We start from the raw sequence: 24878 nt of genomic DNA, 5'->3' as shown, positions 1-24878 counted from the left end.
GGGGGAAGCCACTTAGGACAGAGATGAGTAGAAATTTCTTTACTCAGTGGGTTGTGAATCTTTGGAATTCTCTACCCCAGAGGGCTGTGGAAGCTCAGTCACTGAGTATGTTTAAAGCAGAGATTGACAGATCTCAAACTACAAATGACATAAGGGGATATGGGGATAGTGTGGGGAAAAAGGCATTGAGGTGGATGATCAGCCATGATCGTATTAAATGGTGGAGCAGGCTTGATGGGCTGAATGGCCTACTCCTATGTTCCTATGTTTCTGTGCTGTAAGTTCCATGTAGTTCTGAGAGGCCCTCTTAACCACAGAATTACAGAAGAATCACAGAATTGTTACAGTGCAGAAGGAGGCCATTCGGCCCATTGTGTCCACACTGGCTGTCTGAAAGAGCAGTTCCCTCAGTCCCATTCCCCCGCCTTCTCCCCATAACCCTGCACATTCTTCCTTTTCAGATAACTGTCTAATTTTGAATGCTTCAATTGAACCTGCCTCCACCACGTTCTCAGGCAGCGCATTCCAGACCTTAACTACTCGCTGGGTGAAAAAGTTTTCCCTCGTGTCACTTTTGCTTCTCTTACCAATTACTTTAAATCTGCACCCTCTCGTTCTTGAACCAAACTAATCTTGTCATATTTTAACATCTCCCCTTCTCTTTCAGACTGGAGATAAACATGCCAACCTGCACAAGTTAACAGATGCCTTATACATGGTTAAATTTAAGGTAAGATCAGAGTTCAGGATTTGTAAAGAGCCAGCCCATCAAACCCAAACAGGGGCAGTGCAGCTTTCAGTTTGTGCAATGGTGAATTTCAGCATGCTGTTTGCAACATAGATTCCTTTTATTGTCTTAGACAACCTCTGCTGGTGTGTGTGTGGTGCCAAGCATGAGGCATATTAATTTTGCCACTTGGACATTAAATTTCAAACTGTTCTTGAAGTGAAGAAAGGACTTGCTTTAAAAAATTGTCAGATCTTGGCTGGAAAAACATTTGCATATTAACAGATAGTGTTTGGAAAGGGCAAAGGACCATTCCCTGACACACTCAACCCACAATGGACTTTTGATCACCAGACGTTGAAGTTGGGGGAGCCCGCATTCCAGGTTGACTGCTAAGATGGCCGAATAGACAAACAGACATGGTCAAACCAGCTAGTCACATGACTAACCTGCTGGGCAACCTGTGTTTTTTGAATTTGTACAAACAGTTTGGGCAGAAAGCTGTTTGCTCCTGGACTGAGAAGATCTCTCCTGGCTGGCTCACCACAGCCTCTCCTGTCTGTCTGCTCCCATCTCTTTCTCTGAATCCTCTGAAGACACATGAACCCAAGAGAGAAAAGTCTCCGACAGCGAACAAGGTTTAAGAAGAATACTGGGCCCCAACGAAAAGCAAGATCTACCTACAATCAAGGACTCTACAGTGAGCTCGAAGAACCGTAATAACAACTCTTCAGATATTGCCTCAAGCTTTTCCATTTTGGTCAGAAGAATAGAAAGGCAAATTATTATCTAAATGGAGAGAAATTTCAGAGTGTTTCGGTGCAGAGGGATCTGGGTGTGCTTGTGCATGTATCGCAGAAAACTAGTATGCAGGTGCAGCAGGTAATAAAGAAGGCAAATGGAATTTTGGCATTTATTGCGAAAGGAATGGAGTATAAAAGTAGGGAAGTGTTGCTGCAACTGTACAAGGCATTAGTGAGACCGCACCTGGAGTATTGCGTACAGTTTTGGTCCCCTTAATTGAGGAGGGGTGTAGTTGCATTGGAGGCAGTTCAGAGGATGTTCACTAGATTGATTCCAGAGATGAGGGGTTTGTCTTATGAGGAGAGATTGAGCAGTTTAGGCCTTTACTCTCCAGAGTTTAGAAGAATGAGAGGATATCTAATTGAGGTATATAAGATGATTAAGGGGATTGACAAAGTGGATGGAGAGAGGATGTTTCCTCTTGTGGGGCATTCTAGAATGAGAGGTCATAGTTTTAGGATAAGGGGTAGCAGATTTAAAACAGAGATGAGGAGAAATTACTTCTCTCAAAGGGTCGTGAGTCTGTGGAATTCACTACCCCAGAGTGTGGTGGATACTGGGAGTTTGAGTAAATTTAAGGAGGAGATAGACAGATTTTTAATTAGTAATGGGTTAAAGGGTTATGGAGAATGGGCAGAAAAGTGGACTTGAGGCCGAGATGAGATCAGCCATGATCGTATTGAATGGCGGAGCAGGCTCGAGGGGCTGAATTGCCTACTCCTGCTCCTAGTTCTTATGAAGGCTTTGATTGAATCTGTATCTATCACTTAGTCCCACAAGGATCTGTGTTGGGCCCCAACTATTCACCTTATTTATTAACAACTTAGAATATTGGATGGAAAGCCACATATCCAAATTTGCTGATGACATAAAGACAGGTGGTGACATTGTAAGAAGTGTAGATGGAAGATTAAAATTACAAAGCGGTATTGATAGATTGAGTGAATGGGCAAAACTGTGATAAATGAGTTTCAATGTGATGTCCCCCACTTTGGACCTAAAAAAGATAGAAAAAGTTACTTTCTAAATGGTGAAAAGCTAGAAACAGTGGAGGTTCAGAGACTTGAGGGTCCAGGTACATAGATTGCTAAAATGTCATAAACAGGTACCCAAAATAATCAAAACGGTTAATGGAATGTTGGCCTTTATATCTGGAGGAATAAAATACAAGGGGGTAGAAGTCATGCTTCAGCTGTACAAAGTCTGGTTAGACCACACTTGGAGTGACTGTGAGCAGTTCTGGGCACCACACCTTCGAAAGGATATAATAGCCTTGGAGGGAGTGCAGTGTTGATTTAGCAGAATGATATCTGGACTCCGAGGGTGAAATTAAGAAAAGCGATTACACAAACTAGGGTTGCATTCCTTAGAATTTAGATGGTTAAGTGGTGATTTGATTGAAGTTTTCAAGATATTAGGTGGAACCAATAGAGTAGATAGAGAGAAACTATTCCCACTCGTTCGAGAGTCTACGACTAGGGGGCATAGTCTAAAAATTAGAGCAAACCTTTCAGAAGTGAAATTAGGAAATTCATCTACACAGAATTTTCGAAATTTGGAACTGGTCCACAGTGGCGCAGTGGTTGGCACCGCAGCCTCACAGCTCCAGCGACCCGGGTTCAATTCTGGGTACTGCCTGTGTGGAATTTGCAAGTTCTCCCTGTGACCGCATGGGTTTCCTCCGGGTGCTCCGGTTTCCTCCCACATGCCAAAGACTTGCAGGTTGGTAGGTAAATTGGCCATTATAAATTTCCCCTAGTACAGGTAGGTGGTAGGGAAATATAGAAACAGGTGGGGATGTGGTAGGAATATGGGATTAGTGAAGGATTAGTATAAATGGGTGGTTGATGGTCGGCACAGACTCGGTGGGCTGAAGGGCCTGTTTCAGTGCTGTATCTCTAAAACTAAACTAAACTAAAATGGCAATTGATAGATTAATTTTAAATCTGAAATTGGTTGATTTGTTATGTAAAGGTATTAAGGATTGTGGGACAAAGGTGGGTATGTGGAGTTAGCTCGCAGATCAGCTGTGATCTCACTGTGTGGCGGAGCTGACTCTCGGGTCTAAATGGCCTCCTCCTGTTCCCACACTCTTATGGCAGTTTTGTGAAAATTCTCGTCTCAGTAAAAGTGACCATGAAGCTGTCAGGTTGTTGTAAAATTCTTGACTGATTCACAAATATCCTTCAGGGAAGGAATCTGTGTTCTTAACTGGTCTGGGCCTACACGTGACTCCAATCTCACATCAATGTGCATGACTCATAACTGCCCCCCCCTGAAGTGGCCTAGTGACGTATTGTATCAAACCTTTAGTGCAGTGGTTCAAGAAGGCCCTCTACCACCACCACCACCACCTCAGGGAAAGTAGGAATGGGCCATAAATTATAGAATCATTCAGCACAAAAAGAGGCTGTTTGGCCCAGCAAGACAGGTTTCCTTGTCAGTGACACTCACATTCTGCAAATGTTTTTTTTTTAATCCATTGCTCCCAAAGGACAGTGATTATTATTGCAGGTAAAAGTAGCAGCTCGGAAAGTCCACAAGCATTGCGATAAATGACCAGTTTAAGCAAGACATCCGTGTTCCTTTTCAAAAAGTGCCATGTTGACTCCAATTACAGCGCCTTTCCCTCAGTACAGTGCTAAAGTGTTGGTCTAAGTTGTGGCTTTTCAACCCATGAACTTCTGATTTCGAAGTAAGGGGACTCGGGCAAGAACTGAACTGAACTGAGCTTCTATTCTTACTGTTTAGTTGACAGGATTTTTAAAATATTGGTGTAGGTGCAGGAAGCAGTTAGTGTTGGGTAAACCTTGATTGCAAGGGGGTTAGAGTATAACATTAACAAAGTCTTGCTGCAATTATATAGGGCTTTAGTGAGACCACACCTGGAGTACTGTGTACAGCTTTGGTCTGCTTACCTGAGGAAGGATATACTTTCCTTAGAGGAGATGCCACAGAGTTTCACCAGATTTATTCTGGAATGAGGGGATTATCCCACGAGGAGAGATTGATAGGATGGGCCTAGTGTTTAAATGAACAAGACGTGATCGCATTGAAATGTATAAAATTCTTAAAGGGCTCGACCGTTTAGATGCTGAGAGGCTGTTCCCCTGCCTGGGGAATCTAGAAATAGGGGAATCATAGACTCAGGAGACGGAGTTGATCATTTAGGACTGAGATGAGGAGAAGTGTCTCTTCTCTCAGAGGGTTATGAATATTTGGAATTCTCTACCTCAGAGGACTGTGGATGTTTGTCAATGAGTACATTTAAAACTGATATTGATCGATTATTGGGCACTAAAGGACTCAAGGCTAGTGCAAGCAAGTGAAGTTGAGGTAGAAGATGGTCTTATTGAATGGTGGAGCAGGTTTGAGGGGCCGAATGGCCCATTCCTATTTCTTATGTTGTTATGTACAGTTGATGTTAATCTGATAAATATTGAGCTACGTTAATCTCTCCTGCCTGAGCTGGCCATTTTTAACATGGAAACTGTTTTACTCTTTTGTCAGGAGACAAAGGCCCAGTTTAAGGACTTTGACCCACAGTGTCTCCTGCCGGAATGCAGGGATTATTGGACGTACCCAGGCTCTTTGACCACACCTCCTCTCCATGAGAGCGTGACCTGGATCGTCTTCAGGGAACCCATCGGAGTGTCTGAGAAGCAGGTGAGTGACCTCACGGAATTAAGGGTTGCCAACCCTCCAGGGCTGTCCTGGAGTCCACAGGAAGTAAAGATTCCGCACGTACGCTGGTGACACCCAGCTCTGCCTCACCACCACCTCGCCGCTGTCTCTGATTTGTCACACACGTTATCTGGCATCCGGTGCCAGATAATAGAAATTCCTCCAAATAAATATTGGGAGGACTGAAGCCAACTGTCTTCAGGCCCTGCCACAAACTCCATTCCCTTGCGGCTGACTCCATCCCTCTCCATGGCGACAGCCTGAGACTTGAACCATACCATTTGCAACCTTGGTGTCATATTTGACTCCATTGTGAATTCCGACCAGGTATCTGTACAATCACCAGGACCTCCCACTTCCACCTCTGTAACGTCGCTGCCTCTGCCCCTATCTCAGCTCATCTGCTTGGAACTATGAAGGGTTTGTGCTAGAGAGAACAGGGATAGGTCATTTTCTGAGGTTGGGGAGGCAGTGATGAGTGGCAATCACTTCACAATACTCTGTGTGAGAGAGAGAGAGAGAGAGAGAGAGGGGTTAGGAGCAGTTTATTCACACAGGACGTTGTTGCAGTGTGGAAGGCTTTGCTACAGGAAGTGGTTGAAGCTGAGACCATTGTATGAGAGAATCACAAATATATTTGAAGCAGAGGAAGTTATAGAGCAGTGGGACGAGTTTTAGATTGCATTAGTAAAGAGTTTCCCAGGCTCGATGGGCGGAATGACCTTCCCCCATACTATAAAGTGCTTCGATTCTGTAATTAATGGAATTTGGCCTTTTCAGTACCTTAACCTACCCGACTGATATCCAATATCTCACTTGTGGCTTTTCCTGTGAGATTGATCAGAAACTATTTCTAATCAGCTTTGGTGACATTTGTTGTTGATTTGAGTATGTTAAAGGTTAGACTAATGAATCATTATAACTTCTTGATGCAATAACCATTACCTCACGATATGGTTAACAACAGGATTGCAGAGGAGTTGGAGGCCACGAGGTCTAATTATACTGTTAAATTTCAAGGAGGTTGAACAGTTTCCTTCTCCTTCCTTGCTCTACCCTTCCCCTCCCACTGCCCTCTCTCTCTTTCTTTCCCCTCTCTCTGTCTCTGTCCATCTCTCTCCCTTTTTGTCTGACTCTTGCACATACGCTCGCGTGCTCTGTGCATGTCTCTGCCCCCCGTCTCTCTCTCTCTCTCTCTCTGCCTTTGTGTGAGTGTGTCTCTCTTTCTCTCTCGCATGCTCTCTCTCTCTCTTTTGCATTCTCTCTGCCTCTGTGTGTCTGTGTGTGTCTCACTCTCACGTGCTTTCTCTTTCTCTCTCTCTCTCTCTCTCTCGAGCATCACTATCTCCAGCTCCTATCTATGGAGAACTGATACACACTGAGTTAATACACTGAATGAGCTGGAAACACTGCTGTTGACTAATACCCAAAGAGTTAAACATAGTGCGAGCAATGTCTAATTGCTTCAGTGCGATAATCTTCCTTTTCACCTTCCCCTTGGCTGCAGCCCTGAACAGCTGCCATTTTATATATAAAGCCCAGCTTGCACCAGTGTCATTGCTTCTGCCCTTGTTCTGTGTCACAGTGGTGACTCAGTGCTATTAAGCCTCCTGTATGCTTGCAGTCTCACACTCCTCTGATGCAAGTGTGTCCTTTTTTATTTCTCCTCCCTCTTTGTTAATCTGCAGATGATCTGATTGTCATTGTATTATTTTTGTCATTCTCTCTGCACAAAATAGAATTCATAGAATGGTTACAGCACAGAAAGAGGCCATTTAGCCCAACGTGTCTGTGCTGGCTCTCTCGCAGATCAACTCTGCTCGTCCGAATCCCCTGCCTTTTCCTGCAGCCTTGCAACTTGTTTTCTCCTCAGGTGCTTATCCAATTCACGGTACAGAACGACACCATTTTTCCCACTTGGTCTATGCCACTGTTTATGCTCCACGTGAGCCTCCTCACACTCTAATTACTTCTTCCACCCTGTCCCTATATCTCCCTATTCCCTTCTATCCCATGAAAGCCTCCCTTTATATGCATCGGTTTCTATATTACATCAGGGACTAAACTTCAAATAGTCTTTCATTGGTTGTACAGAGTTTTAAGGCTGTGGAGGTTCTGTAGAAGTGTCCCTGTGTGGCCTAGATTACCCACAACTTGCAACAGTCTCTCTACATCCAACCTATTGAACCCCTTCATTATTTTCAAGACGTCTACCAGGAAAAGCAAGACTGCATCTAAAGCAAGATTTATTTTTTACAAGCAGAGATCCACAAAACATGTGCGGTGAAAGTAATATATTTTTTGGAATATCTTTAAATACAGGATAAAAGCAAAATACTACAGATGCTGGAAATCTGAAATAAAAACGATGTGCTGGAAGCATCTATGGAGATAGAAGCAGAGTTAACGGCTGAAAGGTTGGTGGCAAGCCCGCCTCCGCCAGGCTTGGGGAGCCACGCCGGATTTTTTGCTCCCCAGGCCCTTAATTGGCCTTGGGCGGGACTTCCACCTCCTTGAGACAGGAAGTCCCGCCTAATGGAGCTGCTGCCCAATCAGCGGGCTGGCAGCTCTTAGTCCCAGCAGCGCCACTGGGAGTGGTGGCCACTGCTGGGACTACACCCAGCCATTGCAAGCAAGGTGAAGGACAGCCCCAGAATGAAGGTAAATTTTTTTTTAGGGCCTCGCCAGGGACAATCAGTTGGACCCTAGCGAGGAAAGGGGGTGTCAGTAAGGGGGCGCGATGGGAGTGTTGTGCGTTGGGAGCCTTTGGGACTTTGGGGGCGGCCCTTCATGGGGCACAGGGCACCCAATCAGGAGGGTCCCCCTGTCCAGGTCACCAGAAGGCTACCAGGTTTCACCAGGTGGGGTTTTTGAGGCTTATGCCTTCCGGACACTAAGGGTAACATACCTGCAGTGACAGGCAGAGAGCCTTAAGTGCCAGTTAATTGGCCACTTAAGAGCCATGGTTGGCTTGGGGTGGGCGGGCCATTTCTCGACACTGCCCCGCATAAAATTGCAGCGGGGCGGGATGGGGTCAGGAACAGACCCCCTGCCTCCCTCTCAATTTTACAACCCCGCCTCCCCCTCTCCCCACTACCAGCCAACTCGTTTGGGGGGGAGAGTCAACCTCCGGCCAACCTTTCAGGTTTGCGACCTTCCATCAGAACACAGTCCTGAAACGTTAACTCTGTTTCTCTCTCCACAGATGCCACCAGACCTGCTGAGTATTTCCAGCACTTTCTGTTTTTATTTTAAATACAGGATTTCTAGTTGTTCCTTCACCAAAAACTTTAACAGAATCAAAACCTCTCACTCTGGAAAAAGTGATATAAAGCTGTCCATGTGTCAAAACAGTCCTAGGAATATAATTTTGTCAAAAGTCTGGCCTTGTGACTTGTATATAATCATAGAATATGAAAATCGAATTGGAAACTGTTTTTGCCTGAATTCCAAAGGCAGGTTTACATCTGATGGGTTCAATATTATTTGAGGAATAAACACTATTTCCTTCAAATCTGCCTGTTATAATTTCATATCTATTATCCAAGAAAACAGCTGCCTAACTACCAATCTTGTTTCATGACAAAGTTCTTGTTTAGGATTCAGGTTTCTTAGCAGTATTATAACCGCTCCTTCCTTGAGTCTAGGTTTGTGTGGAGGCATGGCATTGGGGTTAGATTGGCCCGGATTTTGCATTCAGCAGCGAAGGTGCCGGTGTTCGCTGCTGACTACACAGGGCAATACGAACTTACCTGGTTCATTGGCTACAGCAAGAATTACATCTTGTTGCTACAGCATGGCCCACTGACAGGCCGAGCAGCATGGCACATTCCCACCAAAGACACACCCCCTAGTGACGTCACGAGTTGAAATCTCACTCCTTGAGGTCAGTCTTCAGCTCAGAGGCAGTTGAGTGCTTTATAATAATTTTAAATACTTGTAAACACTTCAGGCACTTCTTAAATAAGCACTTTTAAAAACTTTTATGAACTTTTAAATACTTTTGAACACTTAACAAACTTTGCCTAGATCTTTTCAGCTTGACTCATAATTTATATTTTTACCAGCTTGGTTTGATTACTTTTTTTTTGCCTACCTTTGCCCCATATCCCATAATACTGACAAAAATCTATAAATCTCAGTTTTAAAATTAACAATTGATGAATCATGAGTTTACGTTTGGGGAAGAGAGTTCCAAACTTCTACCAGCCCTTGTGCAAAGAAGTGTTTCCTCATTTCACTCCTCAAAAGGCTGGCTGTATTATTTTTTTAAACTAAGCCCCCTGTTCCTAGATTGCCCACCTAATGGAAAATTTTTCACAACCTACCCTAACTGTTCCCCTTAATATCTTGAAAACTTCAATCTAAATTTAACCTTCTAAATTTCATGGATTACAATCCTAGTTTGTTTAATCTCTTTTGCAACTTAACCTTGGAGTTCAGATATCATTGTAGTAAATCTACACAGCACCCCCTCCAAGGTCAATCTATCCTTCCTAAGGTGTGGTGCCCAGATCTGCTCACAGTACTCCAGATTTCATGTGATGCTTTGTGTAAAATATTCTCCTTGCCTCTACCCAATTAGAACAGGAGTTTTCAGTCCGTTAACACCCTATCTGTACTAATGCTTTGTCTTTCAACACACCATTAACATATTGTTTGCCTTTGCTCCGTGACCTTGTTCTATCTACACCTTCTCCTTTGTTATCTCTTGCCCCACCCCTGCTTTACTTGCTTATGACCTTTCACATTTCTGATATTTGCTAGTTCTGAAGAAGGTCACTGACCTGAAACGTTAACTCTGCTTCTCTGCTGCCAGACCTGCTGAGTATTTCCAACGTTTGTTGTTTTTATTTCATATTCATGCATCCGCAGTATTTTGCTTTTATTTTAGAACAGGAGCTAGTTTGTTAAAAAGCAGGTTCTAACTTTGTCCCATGACATCCTGTAACATTCTATTGATTTAATTTTCAAACCTCCTGGTTAAAGGGATTTACACAAAGTTCCAAACCAGGCCAGTGTGTATCCTGGTTAAAACCCTACTGTCCTTATCCTGTTCTGCACTAAATCTGCTGATTGACCGTCGCCTGTCTTTACTGATCTAGTTTAGTTTAGTTTAGATATACAGCACTTTAACAGGCCCTTCGGCCCACCGAGTCTGTGCCGACCATCAACCACCCATTTATACTAATCCTACACTAATCCCGTATTCCTACCACATCCCCACCTGTCCCTATATATTTCCCTACCACCTACCTATACTAGGGGCAATTTATGATGGCCAATTAACCTATCAACCTGCAAGTCTTTGGCATGTGGGAGGAAACCGGAGCACCCGGAGGAAACCCACGCAGACACAGGGAGAACTTGCAAACTCCACACAGGCAGTACCCAGAATTGAACCCGGGTCCCTGGAGCTGTGAGGCTGCGGTGCTAACCACTGCGCCACTGTGCCGCCTCAGTGATCTATATTGACTCCTCATATCTTCAAATGTAAATTCTTATGCTAGTGTATAAAATCCTCAGTAGGCTGGCTCCTCCCAATCTCTAACATCCTCCAACCAACAAATCCCCCACAGGCTGAACCCTTAATTTCTCGAACTGCAGCCTTTTGTCCTTGCCCCAGTATGAGGATTCCTTCGTTGTCTAGGCAACATCTCTAGCATTCCTTCCTTAACCCCTTCCTTCTCTTCAAAACCTTTCAAAAATTTAACCAAGCTTTAAGGCCTTCTTTGTAATCTATCCTTTGGCTCAGTGCCCTTTATTTTTCTGCCTCTGTGAAATGCATTGGAATGGGTTTTTTTTTTAACAATGACAGCTCCATATCAATGATTTTGTTGTTCAAACTTGCTGAAAGTGCACAACATGGGGAAAAGGCAGATAGGTTTATCTTTCAATATACACACAGTAACAATGAAACTGTCTTTTCTCTTACAGTGACTGATTGACCTGTTGTGTATTTCCAGTATTTTGTGTTTTTATTTCACAGCTCCAAGTTTACTCTTCAGGATGAAATACATTTTTTACCCACACTGTGCTTCATTCATTCTCTTTTTTTTAATTTCACTAGAAACCATTGATATATTTAATGTGGAAATGGTAGACAATTAAATAATACAAAGATCAGCAACAATACATATTTGAAAACTGCAAATTAACAATTTTGTTAAATTAATGCCCAATAAGGCCATGTCTTTATTGTATACAAAAATTTATTTTTGAAAAATCAGATTGTTCACACTGGTATAAAACTTGGTGCCACTTCGAATGAAGTATCATACATTAATATGCATTAAGATTGGATTAATCATATTGGCAAGGGGAGCCTCAAGGGAAAGTTTATTGAATGTATTAGAGATTGTTTTTTGGAGCAATATGCTTTGGAACCAACCAGGGAGCAGGCTATTCTAGATTTGGTATTGTGTAATGAGGTGGGATTAATTAATCTCAAAGTTAAGGATCCTCTAGGGATGAGTGATCATAGCATGCTAGAATTTCAAATTCAGTTTGAGGGCGAGGAACTGGAGTCCCACACTAGCGTTCTGGAGTTAAACAAAGGTAATTACATAGGCATGGGGACAGATTTGGCCCTAGTGGACTGGGCAGGAAGACTAAAAGGTAGGACAGTTGAAGAGCAGTGGCAAATGTTTAAGGAGATATTCAATTCCACCCAACTAAAATATATTCCAGAGAGGAAGAAAGATTGTAAGAGGGGGAGAAAACATCCATGGCTAAGCAAGAAAGTTAAGGGTAACATAAAGACAAAAACTAAGGCATACCATATTGCAAAGGCCAGTGGCAGCTGGAAGATTGGAAAACTTTTAAAGATCAACAAAGGGTTACTAAAAAAGTAATAAAAAGAGAAAGGTAAATTATGAAAGAAATCAGCGCAAAATATAAAAACAGATAGCAAAAGCTTCTTTAAGTATATAAAAGGGAAGAGAGTAGCTAAAGTGAAAGTTGGTCCCTTGGAGGATGAGACTGGGGAGTTAATGGTGGGGAACACAGAAATGGCAGTGACACTAAATCAGTATTTTGCCTCAGTTTTCACGGTGGAGGACACTAGTACCATCCCAATAGTAACAGGTAATGCAGAGTTATAGAAAGGGAGGAACTTAGAACAATCATCATCACTAGGGAAGAAGTACTGAGCAAACTATTGAGATTGAAGCAGACAAGTCTCCAGGGCCTGATGGCCTACATCCTAGGGTCTTAAAGAAGTGGCAGCAGAGATAGTGAATCAATTGGCTATAACATTCCAAAATTCCTTGGATGCGTGAAATGTTCCAGTGGATTGGAAAAATGCTAATATAATGCCCTTATTCAAAAAAGAAGGGAGGCAGAAAGTAGGAAACTATAGACCAGTTAGTTTAACATCTGTCGTTGGGAAATTGTTAGAATCCATTATTAAGGAAGTAATAACAGGACATTTAGAAAATCAAAACACAATCCATCAGAGTCAGCATGGTTTTATGAAGGGTAAATCATGTTTGACTAATTTGCTAGAGTTCTTCAAAGATGTAACAAGCGAAGTGGATAATGGGGATCCTGTAGATGTAGTATATCTGGACTTCCAGAAGGCATTTGATAAGGTGCCACACAAAAGGTTAATACACAAGGTAAGATCACATGGGGTTAGGGGCAATTTATTAGCTTGGATAGAGGATTGGCTAACCAACAGAAAACAGAGAGTCGGGATAAATGGGTCCTTTTCTGGTTAGCAAGATGTAACTAGTGGGGTGCCACAGGGTTCGGTCCTCGGGTCCCAACTATTTACAATCTATATTAATTACTTGGATGCAGGGATAGAAGGTACTATCGCCAAATTTGCAGATGACACTAAAATAGGTGGGATAGTAAGTTGCAATAAAGAAATAAGACATTCACAAATAGATTTGGATAGGTTAGGTGAATGGGCCACAATTTGGCAGATGGAATTTAACGTGGCTAAGTGTGAGGTTATCCATTTTGGTTGGAAGAATAGAAAGGCAAATTATTATATAAATGGAGAGAAACTTCCGAGTACTTCGGTGCAGAGGGATCTGGGTGTCCTCGTGCATGAATCACAGAAAACTAGTATGCAGGTGCAGCAGGTAATAAGGAAAACAAATGGAATTTTGGCATTTATTGCTAAAGGAATAGAGTATAAAAATAGGGAAGTGTTGCTGCAACTGTACAAGGCAATAGTGAGACCGCAACTGGAGTATTGCGTACAGTTTTGGTCCCCTTACTTGAGGAGGGATGTAGTTGCACTGGAGACAGTTCAGAGGAGGTTCACTAGATTGATTCCAGAGATGAGGGGTTTGTCTTATGAGGAGAGATTGAGCAGTTTAGGCCTTTACTCTCTAGAGTTTAGAAGAATGAGAGGAGATCTAATTGAGGTATATATGATGATTAAGGGGATTGACAAAGTAGACATAGAGAGGATGTTTCCTCATGTGGGACAATCTAGAACGAGAGGTCATAGTTTTAGGATAAGGGGTAGCAGATTTAAAACAGAGATGAGGAGAAATTACTTCTCTCAAAGGGTCGTGAGTCTGTGGAATTCACTACCCCAGAGTGCAGTGGATGCCGGGACATTGAGTAAATTTAAGGAGGAGATAGACAGATTTTTAATTAGTAATGGGTTAAAGGGTTATGGAGAACGGGCAGGAAAGTGGAGTTGAGGCCAAGATGAAATCAACCATGATCGTATTGAATGGCGGAGCAGGCTCGAGGGGCTGAATTGCCTACTCCTGCTCCTAGTTCTTATGTTCATATGAGGTTTAGATACATTTTCTAACAGAGCAAAGGGAATTTATCTGCAGATTTTTGCTATTCTGTAATTTGTCTCGAAAGATTGCAAGGGCCCAGAGTTGACAGTGTCACCTGATCAATAACTGCACAATTTATAATTACCTGATTTCCCAGAGCTGTTGGCCGGAAAAAAGACAGAAGTGCAAGGAGAGAGCCAACTGTGTAACAGCCCCGACAACCAATTTTATCTGCAGCACCTGTGGAAGAGTCTGTCACTCTAGAATTGGCCTTTATAGCCACTCCAGGCGCTGCTCCACAAACCACTGACCACCTCCAGGCGCTTACCCATTGTCTCTCGAGACAAGGAGGCCAGAAAAAGAAAGAAATATTTCCCAGACATATACAAAATATTTAAAAACTTCAGAACGCAGTAACAAGGAAGAAAAAGCAACATTGAATTTGCATAATTATCTCTCGCTTAATTGGGACCCTCATTACATTAATTTTTTTTAAAAGGACCGGTCAACGTGACCTTGAATTAAACTGTTTGACGGAGTTTGTCAAATTAATCACAATATTATAACTGGCTTGAACTTTAATTTTTAGGCAAAGGGAGTGGAGTAATTCGTACAAACTAAAAATGCTTTTATAACTTTTAGCGGGATGTCAAAAAGGGCGGTGTGAACAATATGTTGAGCATAAGGTTTGAAAGTAAGACTTCTTAAAATTTTAAGAGATAAATCAAACTTTGGACAGATAATACATTCAGTCGGGAACTGGAGAAAGAGGAATGTGAAAACGGAAAGAGTCGCAGCATTCAACAACCCTGTCTCATTAGAGTTTACTCCTGGTAAATTTTGGCTATAAGTTTAGATCAAGATTTGCTGAGGTGCTTCTGCTCGTTGTGAAATTAATTGGCTGATCTGCTCCCCAGCAGGCTTTATACCTGCTAATATCAGTTGTAACATAAGACACATGAAAATCTCTGCAAGTTGTGGGCAATCAGCCCAAATTCACACAGTCCTGGTCTGTGCAGCTTTACAGAGCAACCTGACAGGACCAGCATCATACACTCCTCCAGAGCTCATTGTAGCAGACCACAACATCCAGGTTGTGGCACATCTGCGATTGTGTTCACTGCTATTGGGACCACAAAATTGCAGGACCCTGTCTAGAAACTCTGGAGGGTACAGACTGTTATCGTCATCTTCATCTATAGAATCAATGCTGATGTACTCTTTTAATTCACCTGACAGCTTTTCTAAAACTTTTTCAGCGAAATCCAGTGAATCTTCATTTTTAGCACAAAGAATAGCTTTCAAATAATAAGTTGCATCGAATAATTGTCCCTGCCATTTTGTCACTTCACCAACTCCATCATCTCATCCACCCCTCCCATGTCGCCCCCAACGCACTCTTGCCATCCTTATCCCTCCCATGAATCCTATCCCATTCTCTTATGGAAATGGCCCCTCCAGTCAGGGTAACTATCGTTGGGCTCTCCTTAACTTCTGCTATTTTTGTTCTCCACCAAACTTTCCCCCCGCCTCCACCCAGCCACCACCACCAATCATTGGCAGCCGCTGGTGCATCACATGCTCCAGTTGCATGTGCCTCATGTGCCAAGGCACCTCCCACTATATTAGCCCACCAACAGAACACTGACCAATCAGAACAATCCGGACAGGCAAAAACTGAGTATTATTAGGTTTTCAAAGAAAAGATTTTGAATTAAAGATTCTGCTCATTCAGGAAATGAACCATTCTGAAAACCTGTTGGCCATATGAACTAATGAACTCTTTTTAAGGACTGTTTGTCAGTGTGGCTGCAACTGGTGTTTATTTTTATTTACAGATGCAGCACTGAAACAGACCCTTCGGCCCACCGAGTCTGTGCCGACCAAGAACCATTTATACTAACTCTACAGTAATCCCATATTCCCTACCACCTACCTACACTAGGGGCAATTTACAATGGCCAATTTACCTATCAACCTGCAAGTCTTTGGCTGTGGGAGGAAACCGGAGCACCCGGCGAAAACCCATGTGGTCACAGGAAGAACTTGCAAACTCCGCACAGGCAGTACCCAGAATTGAACCCGGGTCCCTGGAGCTTGCGGTGCTAACCACTGCGCCATTCTGCCACCCACTGGTTTTCCGTTGGTATTTATTTTTTGAAGCTGTGTTTTAACGAATGGTTAACCGAGGCTGCCACTTCTAATCATTGCCCAGTGATCTCTACTGGAAAACACATGAGGATGGGGGATATAGAGTGGATCGGAGAAACTGCAGCGTATCCAAAAGCCACTATGATCAAAGAAACCTGATCTCCTTACCTGATAAAGCAGAGAAATTGTGTTTAAACTCGTCGAACCTTAGTTGGATTATACTTGGAATACTGTGAATTGTTCCGGTCTCCGTGTTATAAGGAGGACCTAGAGGCACTGGAGCATGTACAAAAATGATTTACTAGAATGTCACTAGAGCTGAGGGCTTATACCTCTCAAGGAAGATTGAACCAAATTGAGGTTCTTTTCTCCAGAAAAGGGAAGACTAAGGGGTGATCAGATAGATTTCTTTAAGATTATGGAAGATTTGCTCGGATAAATGTAGAAAAGACTTGCAGGCGAGACCAGAACTAGGGACCATAAATATAAGATAGTGACTGTGAATCCAATAGTGAACTGACGGGAAACTTCTTTACCCAGAGTGGTGAGAATGTGGAACTCACTACCACAGGGAGTGGTTGAGGTGAATAGTATCGATGTACTTTAGGGGAAGCTGGATAAACATATGAGTAGAAAGGAATAGAAGGATATGCTAATGGGTCAGGTGAAGAGAGGTGAGAGGAGTTGGGCTGAATGGCCTATTTCTATGGTATAAATATTTCAGGAGGTAGCACTGACTAAAAATTGCTCAGACAAATAGCCTGGTGAAGCTCACTGTCCTCACAAGTGAACAATGGCAGCTTGATTGGGGCTGGAAGCAAGAGCCTACCCTTTCCTGACTGGGAGAGGGGAACAAATAATTGTTATTAATGAAATGGATGTCGGGGGACACACCATTTTTAGGCAGTCCCTGGGTCTGGTACCTCTGTGTTTTCCCCTGTGACCTATTCCTAGGGTTCCCAACTCTGCATGCAGGTATTGCTGGAGGTTTTATCACATGACCTCCCGCCACCAACCACCCCACCCCCACAGTCCCATCATTGGTTCCTGATACGTCAATCCTCGTGACAACCTGCCTCCCAGGAAAGCAAACAAACTCATCATTACCCAATTGTAAGTCAAGAATCATCCAGTTAAATGTCTTCCCCCCCGAGCCCCATCTCCAATATTTTGTAACTAATAAATTGTTAAAGGTAAATAGAAAAGGCTCTTATTTCTATTTATATGTTGTGATAAATTTTTTCTCGGATTTTGCTTGTGGCAGGGTCCTGTGGAGATTAATTCCTGGAGACCTCCAGCCCAATCCTGGAGGTGTTGGCAACAACGTGCCCTCTACCAGAGGGACGTGGAGGCTTTGGAGAGGGTACAGAAGAGGTTTACCAGGATGTTGCCTGGTCTGGAGGGCATTAGCTATGAGGAGAGGTTGGAAAAACTCGGATTGTTTTCACTGGAACGACGGAGGTGGAGGGGCGACATGATAGAGGTTTACAAAGTTATGAGCGGCATGGACAGAGTGGATAGTCAGAAGCTTTTTCCCAGGGTGGAAGAGTCAGTTACAAGGGGACATAGGTTTAAGGTGAGAGGGGCAAAGTTTAGAGGGGATGTGCGAGGCAAGTTCTTTACACAGAGGATGGTGAGTGCCTGGAACTTGCTGCCGGGGGAGGTGGTGGAAGCAGATATGATAGCAACGTTCAAGAGGCATCTTGACAAATACATGAATGGGATGGGAATAGAGGGATACAGTCCCCGGAAGTGCAGAAGGTTTTAGTTTAGGCAGGCATCAAGATCGGCGCAGGCTTGGAGGGCCGAATGGCCTGTTCCTGTGCTGTACTGTTCTTTGTTTTTTGTTCTTTGTTGTGTGTTCTGTTCATTTAATTGCACTTAAATTGTTTTGTGCTCTGCACATGTGCAATATCTTGAACAGGGCAACCTGTGAGCCGCCTGCACAGTGCATTCACATGCATGCCCACCTCAGAGGGAATGCTGGTTGGCAACTCTTGTAATCATTACTGCAGGAATGATATCAGTCAGGACAAGAGGAGGTTCTGCCTGAAGCTTGGGTCTTTAACAAGCTGAACTGTTGGGAGCTGATAATGGATTGAAGGATGTTCAGACTAACTGGAGAGTGGTTGTGATTGAGAGGTTAATGCTGACAGTCCCTGGAATTAGCCTTCCAGCAAGTTTAGCACATAAATTATAGAAAATAGAGTCAGCCCATCAGTCTGATTTTGTACACCTCCGTGAACGAGAGAGTATGTGTGTTAGGACTGGTGAGTGGGCCAAAATGAGTCATCCTGAAGACAGTACAATTACTTGTGAGTGATATCAGTGATGCGTGCGGTGGTGTAGCTGGTTTAGTAATCCAACGACTGTCAGTTTAAGTCCCACCAGGGCAGTTTGAGAATTTTCATTTTGTTTTAAAACTGATCTGAAAATTAAAAAGCTGCTATCAGGAAAAATGACTGAGATTGCTAGATTTTTATTGGTGTCTGTATCGAAAGATATGGAATAAATAGGGTTGAGATACGGAACAGCCGTGTATGTGTGTGCACAGTGTGTGGTGGATGTGTAGCCGTGTGTGTGTGCGGGTCCTGCATGCCTGTGTGTTTCAGATGTGCATTCCTTCATATGCTGCTCGGTGCTATTGGATTTATAAATTAGTTCCACTGTACCTCGACGCTGGCAGCTAGCCAGAGCAGAGCTTGTAAACCTCACCCGTGGATTAAGTTGTCCAAATGTTAGACAAGAAGGTGAAGTAACACACCACCCCTGGGTTTCTTTTGGTACTTTGACCAACATTTATCAATCTTCTTGCCTACAAAAGCCTCTCATTCGATGGCACGACCACCTGGGTCCGAAGGTAATGGTTCAAGTCCCACTCCAGTGCATGGGATGTTCTGTGTCCACCTGAGGGGGCAGATGGAGGCCTCAGTTCAATGTCGCATCTGAGCAACGGCACCTCCAACAATGCAGCACTCCCTCAGTACTGCACTGGGGTGTCTGTCTGGATTATGTGTTTGAGTCTTTGGAATGGGGCATGAACCTCTTTGTTGTAATCTGAACAGAAGGAGGCCATTCCCCTCAAGCCTGTGCTGCCATTCACTGAGATCATGGCTGATCTGTATCTTAACTCCATCCACCCGTAACCCTTAATACCCTTGTCTAACAAAAATCTATTGATCACGGATTTGAAATGATTAATTGAGCTGGCATCTTCTACTCTGTGTGTGAAAGAGTTCCACACCTCCACCATCCTTTGTGTGAAATGTATACTTTTTCCATGCAGATGGATAAGTTCCGAATGCTCCTGTTCTCTGGAGAGGAAGACTCTGAGAAGCAGCCAATGGTGGACAACTTCCGGCCTCCTCAGCCCCTCAATGGGAGAACAGTCCTTGCTTCTTTCCAATGAGAGCTTTGACCGACCTTTTCGTCGATTCCTAATCAATAACAAAGCCAACAGACCTTCTGAGGAAAGGACAGAACAAACTGGGAACAACGTAGACCGGAAGGAACTCTGACCAGTTGACTTCTCATTGTCATTTCCCATTAAATCAGAACCAGAATGAACCCCTCCCTCACCCAGCTTCCAGTATAAATTATAAAAAAATCTTTCTGTTGACCGTTGCAAACTTACGCTGTGCCCCATCTTCCCCCACCGTCCTCTGGAGATGGTGGATTTATTTATCGATTTTCCATGCTGCTCATTTTAGACAGAATTCACAGACATGTAACGGCTTCTGTTCCCTGGCGTGAATTCTCACTTGGAGCAATCTTGCACTTAAGATCAACATTGAAATCTGGGATTAGTTTAAGTTCTACTCCCGCATACCAGTCCCGCACCACACACGCCATCACACACACTCCCCCTCCACACACTCCCCCTCCACACACTCCCCCCCCCCCCCCACACACACCCCCCCTGTCACACACACCCCCTCCAGCACCCTGTCCCCCTCCCCTCCCACACACACCCCATCACACCTCCCCCCCCCACACACACCCCCCTCCAAACCCTGTCCCCCTCCCCTCCCACACCCCGTCTCCCTCCCCTCCCCCACACACCATCCCCACCCACCTTGCCCCCCCGCACTCCACACACCCCCCCTCCCCTCCACACACACCCCCTCCACACACCCCCCTCCACACACCCCCTCTCCACACCCTGTCCCCCTCCCCTCCCACACACACACACCATCCCCACCCACCCTGCATCCCCCTCCACACACCCCCCCTCCACTCCACACACACCCCCTCCACACACACCCTCTCCACACCCTGTCCCCCTCCCCTCCCACACACACACACCATCCCCACCCACCCTGCATCCCCCTCCACACACTCCCCCTCCACACACCATCCCCGCACACACTGTCTCCCCACCCCCCACCACACCCTCCATACCCCCCCCCCCCCACACACACACACCCTTCCACATATATTCTCCACCCCCCACCCCCCTTACATACACACAATGTTCCACACACTCCAACAATGTGATTAACTGCTAATTGTATGAACTATTTGCCTCTTTTCCCTTTCCGTCCAGGGTAAGTGAGACCAGTGTGAGGTTTAAAATGTGGTGTGTCTCCTTTCTGGTTAAAGCCATATGATCCGTGCACTATAGCCAATCTGGTGGTGCCCAGTGTCCAATGATTGTCAATACCATGAAGACAATGTGATAATTTGGTCATTGGATGTCTGTGTCACTACCATGATAATAGCCAGTCAAGGGTAGATACACCTTGAGGTGAAGTGCCTCACGTGCAGTTTGAATTCAGTCTTGACTCCACAATGTTAAAACCCAGTTTGAGGCTATTTGCCATTGCATAGATGAACAGTTATGTTACTGGAGAATGAGAGTACAAATTCTACCACAGAGAGTTTGAGTTAAAATCAGCTGCAAAAAATCTGTGAAATAAAAAAGGTGCTGTCACTAAAAGTAACTCTGAAGCAGTGGATTGTTGTAAAAAAAAAAAATTGGTTCACTAAAGTTCTGTTTAAAAAGGAAATCTGCTGTCCTTACCCAGTCCGGGTCTAATGTGACCCCAGTCCTACACCAATGTTGTTGACTCTTAACTGCTCTCTGAAATGGCTTTGCAAGACACTCCGGTCTCTCGAACCTACTAAAAACGCAGACCGCAATAGTTCGAGAAGATCCTACAATTAGGACTGGGCAATAACTGCCAGTCATACCGGTGACAACCACATCCTAAGCATGACTAAAAACTAGAAATGTGTTTTCGGGTCTGTGTATACTGTAGATACCAACCCTACCCTACACTGCCAACTCCCTGCCACGTCAACAGAGCTGATGGCTCAATATCTTGCTCCTCAGCTTCCAAAAGCCAATGGGACCCCTCTCCCTCCCCTCCCCCTTCCCCCTCCCCCTTCCCCTCCCCGTCTCCTTTCCCCCCCCCCCAAACAAACAGGGGGAACTTGATAAATTTGGGTTCACACTGGAATGTAGTTAAACCACAAGCTGTGTGAAACTATCACCTGAGACTGGGTATGCACCTCTTGACCTAGCAATAGTCTGCGGTTGTACTGCTGTTTATTCATTGTTGACTGTCCAAAATCATTGCATGTAAAGCTCAACCAGTGTATACTTGCCTGGATGGGTGCAGCTCCAACAACACTCAAGAAGCATCCAGGACAAAGCAGCCCGCTTGATCAGTACCCCATCCACCACCTTAACAATTCACCCCCTCCACCACCGACGCACAGTGGCAGCAGTGTGTACCATCTACAAGATGCACTGCAGCAACGCACCAAGGCTCCTTCAACAGCACTTTCCAAATCCGCAACCTCTACCACCTAGGAGGACAAGGGCAGCAGATGCATGGGAACAACCACCACCTGCAGGTTCCCCTCCAAGCCACACACCATCCTGACTTGGAACTATATCGCCGTTCCTTCACTGTCGCTGGGTCAAAATCCTGGAACTCCCTTCCTAACAGCACTGTGGGTGTACCTACCCCACATGGACTGCAGCAGTTCAAGAAGGCAGCTCACCACCACCTTCTCAAGGGCAATTAGGGATGGGCAATAAATGCTGGCCTGGCCAGCGATGCCCACATCCCATGAATGAATTTTTAAAATCTGCTGTCTTATATGGACTGAAAGATACAGCGGCAAGAATGAATCAGTTTATTGTGTATTCCATTACACGGGACTCGGGATCTGTTCTCTGTTTCCAATTGTGGTGATCTCTGTTTTTAATCGACCAGTTTTCTTGCCTGTAATTTATTAGATTGAGCAGCTGTTCAATAATAAAGTTATTCCGTTTAATTGTATTTGTGTTTCATCTTTTGTTGAAATGGTGCATGAAAGAGATAAGTACAATTATTTTCACTCTGCTCTTCCTGAGCTGCCATTTAGACGATGGCCTGGGCAAAATGAAGTTTCTGCACGATCAGTTTGTCCTCAGGCGGGTTTCTTATTTAATCATAAGAAATGCTGGAACCACTCAGCAGGAAAGAGAAGCAGAGTTAACGTTTCGGGTCAGTGATCCTTCTTCGGAACTGACAAATATTAGAAATGTCACAGGTTATAAGCAAGTGAGGTGGGGGTGGAGCAAGAGATAACAAAGGAGAAGGTGTAAATTGGACAAGGTCACATAGCTGACCAAAAGGTCATGGAGCAAAGGCAAACAATATGTTAATGGTGTGTTGAAAGACAAAGCATTAGTACAGATTAGGTGTTAACGGACTGAATATTGAACAGCAGCAAGTGCAAACCTGAAAAAAAAAACAGTGGGTAAGCAAACTGAACAAACTAAGATGAAATGGAATAAATGCCAAAAGAAAGGTTGTAAAAAAAGAAAAAAAGAACAAAAAATAAAAAACAACTAAAAATGAAAGTAAAATGGGGGGCTGTCATGCTCTGAAATTATTGAACTCAATGTTCAGTCCGGCAGGCTGTAGTGTGCCTAATCAGTAGATGAGATGCTGTTCCTCGAGCTTGCGTTGATGTCCATTGGAACACTGAAGCAATCCCAGGACAGAGATGTGAGCATGAAAGCAGGGGGGAGTGTTGAAATGGCAAGCAACCGGAAGCTCAGGGTCCTGCTTGCAGACTGAGCGGAGATGTTCCGCAAAACGGTCACCCAGTCTGCGCTTGGTCTCCCCAATGTAGAGGAGACTACATTGTGAGCAGCGAATACAGTATACTACATTGAAAGAAGTACAAGTAAATTGCTGCTTCACCTGAAAGGAGTGTTTGGGGCCTGGGATAGTGAGGAGAGAGGAGGTAAATGGGCAGGTATTACACCTCCTGCGATTGCAGGGGAAGGTGCCATGGGATGGGGACGAGGTGGTGGGGGTAATGGAGGAGCGGACCAGGGTGTCGCGGAGGGAACGATCCCTTCGGAATGCTGACAGGGGAAGGGAGGGGAAGATGCGACTGGTAGTGGCATCACGCTGGAGGTGGCGGAAATGGCGGAGGATGATCCTTTGGTTATGGAGGCTCATGGGGTGGAAAGTGAGGACAAGGGGAACCCTGTCACGGTCCTGGGAGGGAGGGGAAGGGTTGAGGGCAGAGGTACGGGAAATGGGCCGGACACGGTTGAGGGCCCTGTCAACCACAGTGGGGGGGAATCCTCGATTGAGGAAAAAGGAGATCATATCAGAAGCACCGTCATGGAATGTAGCATCATCAGAGCAGATGCGTCGAAGATGGAGAAACTGGGAGAATGGAATGGAGTCCTTACAGGAGGTAGGGTATGAAGAAGTGTAGTCGAGTCAGCTATGTGGCCTTGTCCAATCTACACCTTCTCCTTTGTTATCTGTTGCCCCACCCCCACCTCACTTGCTTATAACCTGTGACATTTTTAATATTTGTCAGTTCCGAAGAAGGGTCACTGACCCGAAACGTTAACTCTGCTTCTCTTTCCACAGATGCTGCCAGACCTGCTGAGTGGTTCCAGCATTTCTTGTTTTTATTTCAGATTTCCAGCATCCGCAGTATTTTGCTTTTATTCTTATTTAATTACATCTCTGTACACCTGCTCGGTACTGCCCGATTGTCTGTTCGTAATCTGGGAACTCGCGACTGAACCATGTTCATTCTGACAGTTGGATTTTGTTTCTGCTGACAAACTCCAGTCCAGTTATAGGAGGTATTATTATTCTGAATAAACCATCTGGGGTTTTACCTGCCAGCATAGGGGTGAATGATGTCTGACTCACCAAACTGTCTTATATTGAAACTATTTCAGATCACTCTTAATCTTCTTATATTCCAGGAAGTACAAACCCCCAAATCCATACAACCTCTCCTCATAATTTAACCCCGTTAACCCCGATATCATTTTCTATTGAGTCTGCGCTGCACCCCCCTTGGGGGCCAATATCACCTTCCTAGGGTGCGGTGCCCAGATCTGAATACAGTTCTCCAGATGGGGTCTAACCAGAGCTCTGTACATTACTTCCACCCCTCACTGATTACTAAGTGATGCTTGATAATGTTGATGACCTTCCCTGATAATGATTGAGAGATGGCTGATCCGATGACAATTGGCCGATTGGATCTTCGATCTGCCTCATTGGCTAGGATTCGTTGTCTGATTGATGATAATGGAGGAGTGAGGGCCATGAGGCCATGATGGAATACAATTCAGCTGCTGCTGCTGCTGCTGATGGTCCTCAGTGCCTCACTGATGCCCAGTTTTGAGCTGTTCGATCTGTTGTTAATCTATCCCATTGAAGACAGTGGCAGTGCCACACAACACAATGGTGGGTGTTCTTAATATGTAGGTGGGA

General features: G+C 44.5%; 1 protein-coding gene across 2 annotated transcripts in view; it reads left to right on the top strand.

Moving 5' to 3' along the window:
* Positions 1–22397, top strand: part of ca7 (carbonic anhydrase VII) — a 41316-nt gene extending 18919 nt beyond the window's left edge. For both annotated transcript variants that reach the window (XM_068049061.1, XM_068049060.1), the window contains 3 exons: positions 668–730; positions 5042–5197; positions 19406–22397. In XM_068049061.1, coding sequence (XP_067905162.1) covers positions 668–730; positions 5042–5197; positions 19406–19528 — 342 coding nt within the window. In that variant the 3' untranslated portion in view covers positions 19529–22397. The remainder of the gene's footprint in view (positions 1–667; positions 731–5041; positions 5198–19405) is intronic.
* The last annotated feature ends 2481 nt before the right edge of the window (positions 22398–24878 follow it).

This window comes from Heterodontus francisci, chromosome 17, assembly GCF_036365525.1.
Source record: "Heterodontus francisci isolate sHetFra1 chromosome 17, sHetFra1.hap1, whole genome shotgun sequence".
NCBI lineage: Eukaryota > Metazoa > Chordata > Chondrichthyes > Heterodontiformes > Heterodontidae > Heterodontus > Heterodontus francisci.
The sequence above is the reverse complement of the archived record's forward strand: the minus strand, read 5'-3'. Positions and strand labels throughout refer to the sequence as shown.